This window comes from Labrus mixtus, chromosome 12 (genome assembly GCF_963584025.1).
Source record: "Labrus mixtus chromosome 12, fLabMix1.1, whole genome shotgun sequence".
Lineage (NCBI taxonomy): Eukaryota > Metazoa > Chordata > Actinopteri > Labriformes > Labridae > Labrus > Labrus mixtus.
In genome coordinates, this window is record NC_083623.1 from 3,279,985 (window position 1) to 3,293,237 (window position 13,253).

The following is a 13,253-nucleotide window of genomic DNA, read 5'->3' on the forward strand; positions in this document are numbered from 1 at the left end:
GATAATGAGATAAATAAGTGAAGAGCACGAGAAAACAATCAAAATTTACTAGTTAAATCAAGAAAACTGAGTTAAAGGTGACATGTCCTCCTCCTCTTCTTCAGTTTAAATAAGTGTCAGAGCTCCTCAAAACATGTGTGTGAAGTTTCTTGTTCTAAATCCACTCTGATCCTGTATTTGATCATGTCTATAAACCCCTCTATTTCAGCCCTGCTCAGAACAGGCTGTTTCTGTGTCTGTACCTTTAAATATGTAAATGAGCTGTGTCTGACCACGCCCCCTCTCTGGAAGGGCTCGCTGGTCTCGGTGCTTTCTCGCTCCATGTCCTATTGTTTACGGTGAGAAGGCAGACTCAGAGGGCAGAACAAACACCTAGCTGTGGGAGTGTCACCCACCTGGGGGAGGGGCTACTGCCATTTGTGATGTCATGAAGGGAAAATCTACAAACAGCCTGTTTGAGCACACATTTTCTGAAAAGTGGAGCAGGGGAAAGACGGAGAGGATGGACTTTTCTCATCATTGGGGGGTTTGTAGACAGACTAGAGACACATGTTAGTGTTAGAGGAACATGGGGAAGAGGATTTTTAATAATATGTGACTTTTATTGATGCATGTCCTTTAAAGGCTAAATTATTTAAATAATCTATTGTTAGGTTTTTTAAACATTTATTTGTTTGTTTATATGACGTCTATGGAAAGGACTTTGTGCAACTAGCTTGAAAAAGTCTCTACAATGGGGCGCTGGATAGCCTACTGTTTACGTCACACGCCCCCAAGTGCAGAGGCTAAAGTCCTGGTCGCAGCGGCATTATTTAAATATTTAAAAATATTTAAACCTTTAATGTTTGCACTGACTGTTATTTAATGTCTGTTTTTTGATAATATTCTTCTTTTTAAACATCGCTAAAAAAGTTTGATTCATCTAGGGGTATTCTTTAAATCTTTTTTTCAGGTTAACATATATGTATGGGAGGGGGGACGTCGGTTTTGTGGTTTAATTTGTAACAAATGTTTCATGTCATGTCTTTGTAACCTGATAATGGATGCTTTGAATTTCCCTCTGGATCAATAAAGTATCGATCTATCTATCAAGAATCAAACCTTGGTCCTTTGCTGCATGTCTTCCCCCCACTTTCTCCTCAAAACATTTCCTGTGTCTTTCCAATAAAGGCAAAACTGTGGACTCTACTGTACAAAGAAAACACTGAATTAGATGAAATCACTTTGGCGTCTTTATGGAGTCTAATTTATCATGAAGCGTTTGCATAACTGAAATTCCAGTCGTCTGCTTATCTCTCGGAGGTCACGGTCCACCCTCAGAGAAATGAATCGGAAACATCCTTCCACTTTCTTTTCCTGAGAAAAGCTGTTTCATGTTTGTATAATCCAAAAACGACATCCTGCATGTTTCAGACGTCATGTCATCTGGAAACCTTTAGAACCCAAACAGGTGGATTTTATTTTAATAAAACGTTTCTACAATAAGGCGCCTGAGCAGGGGAACACCGTCTGGTTTGATTATTAACCTTTTTATGACTGTTTTGATACAGCTGGCTGTTGTTCACCATGACACCGCTGCACACACACACACACACACACACACACACACACACACACACACACACACACACACACACACACACACACACACACACACACCCACACCGACTGTAAAGGCTTCCCTCGATGGAAAATCAGCACAGAGGTGTTTTCAACAAATCGGAAAATCTTCTCTGGAAACAATGCATGACCCAGGGTGAATGAAAACACACAGAAACACACACACACACACACACACACACACACACACACACACACACACACACACACACACACACACACACACACACACACACACACACAGACGTCTATCCCACACTGGCCAGAGAAATGTAGAAGTTTCTGGATCAGTCACGTCTGTCACATCCTGCACCCTTAAAGACTTACAACACTCCCCATGCCAACATATAAGGAGTTGATTTTGATATTTCACAACTTTAGACTAACTTTGGAGTTGTTTCTGAGAAGGAGCGGTGACAGCTCGGTGAAAGTGAAAGCTAAAATTTTTGGGTTGTAGGCAACAGAAACTAGAAGTTTCTGTATTACAACAGACGCAGGGAACAGAGTGAAGAGGAAGGAAGGAGAAAGAAAGAAGTCAAAACAGGAAAGAAGAGAATATTACTCTAACATGGAAATACAAAAACGAGGTCAGCAACTCTGAGTAAAGTTAAAGTGACTTAGAATTCAGCGACCTCTGTCAGGAATAGTATACGCTGAGTGGACTTTACAGGAACAACAGCGTAAAGATGATCTTATTCAAAAAAGAAAACTTTATTTGTCCCCGGGGGGCAATTCAAAACCAAATTTGAAACCAAACAGGTGCAAACTGGGCTTCAGAACTTTTTTGTGTCTTACTGACACTTTCCACATACTCCGCGGGGCGCCGCTCAATGTCAATGCTTCTGTTTTTTTTTTTTTTTTACAGCGAGCGTCTCGGACCACCACCCACAGGAGTCTACACGCCGCACATTTTAAAAGTTTTTTAACCCTGATGACCGTACATCAACAACAGCGCCCAACACGGTCGAAGCTCTCGAAGAAAACAGGAAAAGCAGCCGATAAAAAATAAAACCAGAGCAGAGAAGAACATCCAACTAACTTATAAAACACTGAGTCCAACCTTTACTTTATACGGTTAGCTATGAGGAATAACATCCTGTTTCTACCTCTAAATGTAGTCTTAATAGTAGCCTGTTTTCACCATTTGAAGCTGCTTTAGCCTCCCTGCTAACGCTCTGCGCCCCATCTTAAAGTGATAAAAGTGTGTTTTTGAGAGGTGGAAACCCTCTCCCGCTCGCTGCTCCTTTAGGAAATCCCAGAGCGTCTCAGCAGGTGAGCAAACAAGATAATCCGATTGAGACCAATTAAGACCCAGAATCCCCACATATTAGATCACCGTAAATCCACTCCACACACCGCTTACAAGTCATGAACATCGATGGCACAGAAAGAAAAAAAAATGGCACAGTTGAGTTTCTTCTCGCCCAACAAACACGCTAAGAAACATTTTTATTTTCCTACCTTCCTGCTGGTCCTGAAGTTTTATTTCTCTCTTATAAATAAACACATAAGAAATCGTTTAAAATGAATTTGAATTCATCAGAATGTAGGCCGTCACAGTTCATCCTGTCCCCGTCTCTCCGTCTCCTCTCTCTCTTTATACCCCGGCTGAGGAGATGTAACCCAGGAAGAAATAACTTTTGTGTGTCACTCAGCTCTAACGGCGTTATTCACCCGTTAGTGAGGAATGACTGGAATGAAAATCTGTGTCAGCGTCAAATCTGGGAGAGGGGACGCAGAGAGGCGAGAGAGGGTGAGAGCTCGGGGTTACTTGTTGAAGTTGAGGTGATTTCATTGGTTCAAATCGGATACAGAGGACATTAATCAGGTTTAGGGTGCAGGAGAAGAAGTGAGGAAAGGAGGAAAGGGGATAGGAAATGAGAGAAGGATAGATAAAAGGGGGTGAAGAGGAGAAAAGAGATAAGAGGAGGAAAGATGGGGGAAAAGGGGGAAGAGAAGGAGGAGAGGAAAAAAAGGAGGGACCTAAAAAAAGGAAACAACAAGAAAGAAGGAAAGGAGACAGGATGAGGAAAATACAAAGAGAAGGAAGGGTCGGAAATTAAAATGGGGGAGAGGAAGACAGGAGGGAAGGAGGAAAAGAGTGAGGAATGAGTGAGTGGAGGAGTGTCAAGAAGAAGTGACAGATGGATGAAAAAGGAAGAAAGAGGAGGGGAGAAGTTGTAGGTTTGATGTGAGGAATGAAAATAGGAAGGGAGGAGAAGTGGTAAAGGTGAGATGAGAGAAAGATAAAAGTGAGTGAAAAAGTTGTAAAAGCTGGAGGGAAAAAAAAACAAGAAAGACGTGAAAAAGGGAAGAAAGGAGAAGTGGACGTCAAAGAGATGAAGAAGAAAAAGAAAAGCGAATGAAGGAAAAGAGGAGGAAAAGAGGAGGAAGAGGAGAACACTCGAGGGAGATGGAGGAAGGAAGAAAAAAAAGGGAGGAAGAATAAGGGGGAGGGAGGAGGAAGGGAGGGGAGGGGGGGAGTCTGCCCCGTTAAGGCAGAGCAGCTCGGAGTATAGCTGGATTGCATCATCGAAAGGATAAGCCCTCTAAAAATAGGATGACGTCACCCTCTGTGCTCTCCCTCCTCCAAACCCCGCCCCCCTCGGCTCTCTCTAGTAGCATTCCACGCTGCGTCACTAGGCCCCGCCCCCCTCTCGAAGCCTTATAAATACGGGTGATGCAACTGAGAGAAGGCAGGCAGCAACTCATCGCTCTGCGCGTCAGGAAGAAAAACTGAAGCGACTGAATATAAGAGGCGCTTTGTGATTTTCTGTTTCTACAACTTTCCACTTCATCTGAGACACAAACCCGCAGCTCGCACAGGTAGGATGGACTTCTTTTTACGCTCAGGGGGGACGTGAAGGTGTTTTTGTTTTGTGAGTGGAGGTGGAGGTGTCCCGGTGTTTGCCTGCGCTCCTCCGTGACTCCCGGGACGCTTCAGCCAAACTTTCAAACTGACTCAAACCGATCAGACTGAGAGGAAATATTCAAAACAAATACTTTTTAGACGTTTAAGAAGTCTTATTTTTTTAATTAAAAAACTTTATAGAGAGTTAATACTTAATTTGTTGTCCTATAATCAGATTTTAAAAACAGTAAAGTGAAATTAAAATATTATATAAGATGTCACAAATGTATTTCATTTATAGATTCTGTTTATTAAAGTTTATTTCGCTCCTTTTTTTTAATAAAATTTTGAGTTGTTGTAAACGTCTTCAAAATTTGATTTCAAACTAAAATAACAAGACAATATAAGAAAGAAGAAATATTTTAAATTAAAGCTACACATTTAATCAGACACAAATATTAGAAATAATTTGTAAAGTTTGCACTTTTTTCTTTAATTTCAAACACTTTTTGAGAGATTTTGTGATTTCCATAAAACTTTTAATAAATAAATATTTAATAAATATACAAAAAATATTTTCTAAGGATGTTATTTATTGCTGTCATTTATAGATTCAGCGAGTTCAAGTCTATTTCACCCTTTTTTAGAGATGTATTTTATATAGATCTGTGTGTTTATTATATTTGATCATCTTTTAATAAAACAATTCAAACTGTAAAATGACTGAACGATCTCTAAATGATGTCAGAACTGTTTTAAATTGTTATATTTTTGTTACTTAAAGTTTATTTTTACTGTTTTAAAAACTTCAGAGTTTGTGTTCATCTCTTAAAAACCAACTCTACAATGTAAACAACACATCTTTTTTAAATCACAGGCTGAACATAGAAACAGACACAAATCTTTGAAATGATTTCTAGTAATGAAGTTTTTTTCTCCTGTTTTTGACACTTTCTGAGATTTTTTAAAACGCTTCTTCACAATAAGTCAATAAGATTTGGTCTCAGGATGTTATCGTCCACATCTTTGTAATTTACAGACTTCATGACAAAGTTTCCTCTTGACATCAGCGGGCAAACACTTTAAATATTAAATGGAAGACTCTGTATTTATTGATTAAAGGTTCAACGTATATTGAATTAAAATCCATAATTAATCAGGCCAGCATAATTAATCTGTTCATCCCAAACTCTCTGACTGCTCTGTGATCAGGAGAGCCACCCTGAGGACCCCCCCCCCACCTCCCCTTCCAGTTACCTCCATCAGGCAGACGCTACAAAGTCCCTCTGGCCCACAAAAACATCTACAGAAATCTTTCATTCCTCAACAATAACCCCCAGAACAGAATCAAATCGACCCTTTTTATCAGCCGTTGTTTCTAACAGTCCCGCTCTTAAAGTCTCTACTTTGTGTTCATAGTTTGATCCGAGTCAAAGGAGACTTCCTGTCACTGTTGGGACTGACAATAAACTTTATCTAATCTATCTTAAAAAACCTTAAAAAAGTTCAGTTAGGTAAAGACATTGAAACGAGGAGAACAAATATTCAGTCACAGCGTCACGTCTGGTTGTTGTGACTCTTCTTGGACACACATATAACACAGAACGACTCTCTGAAAGTGCAGTTACATAAATGTGTTTGTTTTGGTTTTGTTCTCAACGAGCTGAAATCTAAAACTTCACGATCACCTTATCACGCTCATGACGCTCCGTGTCTCTCTCTGTGCGGAACACAAACATCCACGCCCTCTAATGGGTCCCTTTAATCGTGGGTGGCCTTAGGTAAATATTTGTTTATGCAAAGGTGATTTGGCTGTGTGACCATGATTTCACCTTACATAACTTCTTGTCTCTTGACATTTAAAAAAAAACAAAAACACAGAAGTGATCCTCGCCAGCCTCATGTTTGTACATGCTTGTTGTTCTCAGTGATCTGTGTCGTTATGACGCAGCAAAAAAACCCACCAATCTACCTTTTTTTTAATACCTTTTATGTAGAAATTAAAGCCGTGTAGAGCTCATGTTTCGTTACCATAGCAACCCATTTTGCATTTTTGTTGTGTTCGTTGTAATTCTTGAAGGTCTTGAACGACTTCGAATTTTTAATGAACACATTTGCATAACTGGTTGTAAATGATGTGATCTTCTGTTTTCCTACCTCGACTCGACTTTGACTCAGTTGAATATTAACTCGGTGACTCTCCCTGTGTTCCCAGAATGATGCTGCAGCACTCGGGTCCCTCGCTGGCTGACATCAGCTGCTCCGCCCTGGTGCCCTGCCTCTCCCCGCCGGGCACTCTCACCCTGGACGACTTCACCAACTTCACACCGCTGGTGAAAGAGGAGCTGCGGCTCGCCATCCAGACCAAGAGGCTGTCCAACGGGCTCAGCGCCGACATGAGCTCCGACGGCGCCAGCTCCAGCTCGGACAGAGCGTCGGAGAGCAACCCCCGCGGGTCCGGTGTCAGGAGAGAGGTGAGGCGGAGAGAGAGAAGCTAACCATCTGAGCTTCTCAGTTAAGAAGAAGACGAGAATGTAGATTTTTATTTAAAGGATAAAACACTGACAAACTGTATTTCTCTCGGTTTGTCAGGTGACACCTCAGGAGTACGAGAGGAGGAAGAGGAGGAGGGAGAGGAACAAGGTCGCTGCCGCTAAGTGCCGAAACAAGAAGAAGGAGAAGACAGAGGGTCTGCAAAAGGTAGCTTTCAACTTTAATCAATTCTGGAAATGAAATGAAAATCAGTTTTTTCTTTCCACATTTTGACAATCGCAAAAAATCCCTTAAAATTGAAAGGCTGGTTTACATGTTTCTGACCCTCTCTCGCCTGCAGGAATCAGAGAAACTGGAGAGCGTCAACGCCGACCTGAAGGCTCAGATCGAGGAGCTGAAGCAGCAGAAGCAGCAGCTGGTCTACATGCTCAACCTGCACCGACCCACCTGCATCGTCCGAGCCCAGAACGGCCAAACGCCCGAGGACGAGAGGAACCTTTTCATCCAGCACATCAAGGAGAGCACTTTACAACTCCACAACATTACCTCCTCCATCGCCGCAACCAACACCGCCGACTCCTCCACCTTATCCGCATCCCTGTCCACGGTATCACCTCTAGACACGGGGTTTCTGACCCTCGATCACATTCAGTGTCCCAGTCACCTATGAGACACTGGCAAAGCCTCCACTTGCTGCCATTGGTGGAGCCGCCATATAGACTTATGACCTGAGAATGCCGTGTAATATACGCCACCTTAAGATGACTCCTGCGTCTCCTTCGCTGTCCGAAGAGAGAAAGAGAGGCGTAAAGTGACAACAGAACCCACCACTCCCTGAAATCGCAGCTGCTGATTGGACAGCAGAAAGTGACAAAAAATGGACTGCACCTTGACAGTCAAAACCAAGGACAGAAGCCAAAGCACTAAAAATAGAACAAAAACATCATATTTGTTTCAAATTAACAGCTTTTTTTTTTAGTTTTTAAGCGCCTGACTCAGAGTCTGATTTTTGTACCAAAGTGTGTATTCAAGGTGATCAAGGCACATTATGTCAAGCAATTGGAGACATATTGACTGTGTGAGTGTGTACGTGTTAACGAGTGTTTGGGTGTCGAGTCACTGACTGTAAAAAAAAAAAAAGACATTGTTATTTGTGCTTAGTATAGGAAATAGTATATTTATTAAGGAACAACTGTATGACAAATTATAACCGTAACGACCCTTTCTTCTGTACGATGTGAACTGCTAAATTCGCTGCTACTACTAACCACTCAGGACCATGCTAGCTGTAGAAATCGACTTCATGTGTTAAAGAGTACAAGTCAAGTTGTTTGATTTATCAGCATCGCCACAAAAGGGATATGTACGTCGTAGACAGGGTTTTCAAGTTTGTATGTAACAAGTCAAAAAGTACAAAGTAGGGATGCGACGAGTTAAAAAGTCGATTAACCCAATATCAAATTCAGACTAACCAAGTAGTCTAAATATACGAAAACATTTAGAAACAGTGCAAAATTACATTTATTTAACGCGGCTAAACACAGGGTTATAGCGTCTGTTGGTCAACGATGTCAAATTGGTTTGCCGAGGGTTTGCTAATGTCACTGCCAGCCTTCGGTCCTAGATGCAGGTTAACGTTCACAGTCCTGTTCTCAATGTGGTTACACATTGATCAGTTAAACCTGACATGGCCTACAGACAAGTTAATCTCCATGTGTGCTGCGCTACGAGATGCTGTCTGATCACTGTGATTGTTTACATCCAGACAGCACAGCGAGCAGAGAAGGGCCATTAGCCTTAGCCTGGGCTACAGCGGTCAGCCTTGGCTAGTGGTGTTACAAGGTTGAGGGCCAGCGTACTTATGAAATACTATTTGTGCGTTTAACCGACTTTTAATTCTAGTGCTGACCAGCGTTGAGTAGGCTAGTCGCATCCTACATCCCTACTAATGAAAAATACAATATAATCGTATATGCAGATGATACCTTACTTTTCTTTGAAACTGTTAAATTCGCCGGCAACCAAATTGCCCAAAATAATTGATTACTGTTTATAATTTCGCAAGTTCACTTTATTTGTCACTGCGTTCCCTCTTAAACTAAACAAAAACTAGTGTTGCTTTCTGCATCCTCTGTGACGATGAAGCTTCACAAGCACGAGTGTTGTTTTTCTACCTGAAATCTTGTGTATCGTTTTGACTGCGCATTGAGTCTGTTCTGCTGTATGTAAACACCATATGCCTCTTTTGGTCTTGACAGAGCAAAAAAACAAAACAAAAAAAGATTGTAATTTTTTTTCTAAAGTGTATTTTATTAACAACATTTGGTTTGGAAGTTGTGTGTTCACTAGATATCGTTAGCTAGGTATCAGAAGTGTTGCATCGGCTTTCGGCTGCTCCTTAACATGCTTGACTCTGGAAGTTGTGCAAGATGATGTGATATTATTCTGTCTGTTGTGACTTTATCAGGCTTTAAATCCTGCCAAATATGTGTCCATCCCTCCACTCCTTTTTCCTCTCTCTGGTCTGTTATCTTTCAAGTGAAATCATCCCTCAAGAGAAACATGGTTTACAACTGAGGTAGTGTAAAAAAACAACAAGAGCTAAGAGGCAGATATCATGGAATTCATTTGAAGAGTTCATTAATGAGGTATTTCAATCCTTTCCAGGAAATCACAACCCTTCACCAAACAGACTAAACACTGTACATCATGTTAGCATCATTTATCATTAGCGTTTATGGTTACCTCTGAGGTTCCACGCAACAGGGAAGTATTTTCACACAGTTTGCAATAGAGGAGTTTTAGTTTATGTACGCACCGCACATTACTGTATATCGATCACGGTGAGGACTGAAGTTTTATATTTTATGTTTGCATGGTTGAAGGTTTGTTTTGTCGATGACGTGTTATAAAAGGATCAACTCGTGAGAGTCACACGGTTAAAGGGACGCAGGCGTCTGCGTGTGTTCACAGCGCGTATGTTATATCTGTGAATGAAGTTGTTCGATGTCTTGTTGCTAGCCATGGCTAATAGATAGCTAATGGGCACTTCAATGTGTTTCTAATCTCTCGTGCCTACTTCTACTACTGGAGGCCGTTCTTATTTTGTTGGTAGCGTTTCGACTGTTGGAGCGTCATAGCCTAAACCAATAAATTATGGGCTGTCAGGTACAACTGCACTGCTACTACCAATGTGTACTTCCATCTTTGTGATCTGTCAACTTTTGTTTTTGATACTTTGTTAATTAAAAATATGTATTGCAAATGCTACATCTCTTTGTCATGTCGTTTTCTGGAAAAAGTCTGATATTGTTTTGTATTGTAGCAGCCGTGAGTTAGAATCTGACCGAGGACTTTTACTGCATTTCATCCCCCACATCCCTCTTTAGCTTTCCTATCCAACACAGGCTCAAATCCCCCCTTCCCCTCCAAAAAAAAACTTTAAAAAGGCATAAAAAGCCCTAAACATTCAGGTATCTCCCATTAGCTGTTGACTTTTGTTTCAGTTATTTGTTCTATCAGTTTTTACAGCATCAACCTCATTGTTAAACTTAAATATATCAAATGTAGAAAGGTATAAGAACAATGTGTGAAAAATCAGTTTTTAGGACTATACTAATTTATCTAATAATAGAAGAAAGCATAAATCCAAAGAGAAGAAGAGAAGAAGCTGCTGTTAGAGGATGATTGGCATGGCTCAATATTTTATGATGTAAGACATTTCATAACATGAACATAACTCCAGTTAAAATCTTCCTACGTGTTAAGTTACGGCAACTGTTTGTGCAAAAGAGAGGGACAAGACTGGACATGTTGCCTGTTCAGAGGTGGAGAGAGAGAGAGAGAGAGAGAGAGAGAGAGAGAGAGAGAGAGGAGTGTCTCTTGTACCAGTCGATGACTTCATATCTGTGAAGATAAGATGTGAAATACCAACAAGAACCCCGACCTGGAAAAATAACACCACTGGATGTACAGAAATCTCTGGATTAACAAAAAATGCAACTGCTTATCAGATTCAATTAATCAACCAGGGAAATCTGAGGAAATTTTAAGTAAAAATCACCTTACATATGTCCTTAAAGGAGCAGTATGTAACTCTGACTCCTAGCGTTTCAAATGGGTACTGCAGTCCAAATTCAAAACATTGGAAAGGGCTGTCTTTCCCCACCCCCTCCTCTCTATCAATCAATAAATCAATTTTTATTTGTATAGCGTCAACTCATAACAAGTGTTATCTAGAAACACTTTACAAAAAGCAGGTAAAAGACCTTACTCATTGTTATATTATAAAAAGCAGGTAAAAGACCTTACTCATTGTTATATTATAAAAAGCAGGTAAAAGACCTTACTCATTGTTATGTTATATAAAGCAGGTAAAAGACCTTACTCATTGTTATGTTACAAAAAGCAGGTAAAAGACCTTACTTATTGTTATGTTACAAAAAGCAGGTAAAAGACCTTACTCATTGTTATGTTACAAAAAGCAGGTAAAAGACCTTACTTATTGTTATATTATAAAGACCCGGCCTATCCATCATGAGCACTTTAGCAAAGCAGCAAAAGTTCAAATGAAGTCTCATGCTACATGGGTGGGGCTCACCATCATCGGATAATGTACCATCTTTCTGCAATAACACAAGTGTTTAAGATCTCTTAAATAGACTCCTCTGTGATATGCAGCTTATTATACAATTACACAACCAGCTAATCAGCCCTCAGGCGCCTAACCCCACCCTAACGGCTCACTACCAAGAAACATTAAACAATGAATCCAGGTTTCTGCCTGAAAGTTGGAATCCCGTGTTCTTTTGTTACCCAGCCTGACTTACTCAAAGGTGAAGGAGGGAAACACTAACATACGCCCCGATGGTTTGGTACAATAAGTTATCCTGGATAGCACATGATCAACAGCTGGTTCTCAATCTTATGGGGTCATCCCGGTGAATGGAATGGTCGTCTATTTTGACTCCTGAAACTTGGGGAAGAGTCCAAAGCTGTTCACCAATGTGAGAAAGTAGATGGTATTCAGTTATCTTACGGGCAAATGTTTCAACTTGCTTAAATAGTGTTTGATTCCCAACAGGTATGCCAATTAGAACTTAATACAGAAACCACGTTCCCCCCACTGCTCTCCTTTGGTTTCATCCTCAATCTGGCACATTGTAGGCTTGTTGTATTAAATAATATGAACATAGAAATCGCTGTGGTTTAGTCAACAAAGCAGCAGTCCTCCTTCTTAGTTTAGATTCTGGTCCTGAATGGTCTGGATTTGTTTGGACCAGAGAAGGTAGGAAGTCTTAAGGCACCCCCACACGGCCGTTTTGGACACCCCTTTATTTACCAGATATGAGAGCAGTTATCAGGTCAACAGGTGTTGCAGCGATGGAAGCGGGCAAGAGAAGTGGTTCAGATAGAGGTGATTGTACCCGACCTAAAAAGCCTCTGCATGTTTCTAATGAGACTGAACCTTTCTTTCATCTTGTATGAGGTATGATTTCAACATGGCTCATGTTATTCTTCTCTATCCCATTAAAGGATTAACTTGAGGGAGAACATATTTTGTCTGGTTATAGCATGCTTTCAGAGGTGAATCAAGTTTCCGCTGTCGTCTCTTCAGGTTTTAATTACACAGTTTGATGGGAGTGACGGGGGTACAGCGGTGGTGTGAACAGGAACTGACATGAACGCATTTTTAATTTAAAGAAGGCTTCATTTTGTTCTTCTGTCATGATAAAAATACTCCTCAATGTGTCTTTTTCTGCTATTTTGATAGCACAAATACAGTTCTCCATCACTTGATTTCTTCAAAGTAGACGAGGGTGAAGTTGCTTCGGGCTCAGCTGCAGATTCTCAGAAAAGAAAAGTACGTTTTTAACCTGTGTTCATTTGCAGGTTTTCCTCTTTTAACGTTCATCTCTTTCTAGCTGACGAGCTCTTATTGGAGAAGTACGGCTGTTTTTTACTTGAAGTGGAAGCAGAAGTGAGGAGTTTCAACACTCTCTGGGCCTCGTGGAAGGCAGAGTACAGTTCAGTTTATTCTCAGATCATTTCTGGGTCACAAGCGAGGTCACTGAAAGTCGACTTGCTTTCACATCGGGCTTCATTCCAGGAAGATGATGACAGATTTTAACCACTACCTTTGTTCATACTACATGATTATTATATCAGAACACTGGAGATACAAGTTCCAGAAATTACAAACGGTTAGACTCTCAAGTCATGCAACCTCAAAATTAAATATCCAACTTAATCCAATATCAAATGTATGTTCGGCTGGCTTGTAAAAATA

General features: G+C 40.7%; 1 protein-coding gene across 1 annotated transcript; it reads left to right on the forward strand.

Moving 5' to 3' along the window:
* The first annotated feature begins 4,317 nt into the window (after nt 1-4,317).
* atf3 (activating transcription factor 3) lies at nt 4,318-10,234 on the forward strand. The gene is made up of 4 exons (XM_061051500.1): nt 4,318-4,446; nt 6,687-6,945; nt 7,064-7,171; nt 7,305-10,234. Exons 2-4 carry the CDS (start codon nt 6,688-6,690, stop codon nt 7,632-7,634), a joined length of 696 nt encoding a protein of 231 aa, XP_060907483.1. The 5' UTR covers nt 4,318-4,446; nt 6,687; the 3' UTR covers nt 7,635-10,234.
* Nucleotides 10,235-13,253: the final 3,019 nt, after the last annotated feature.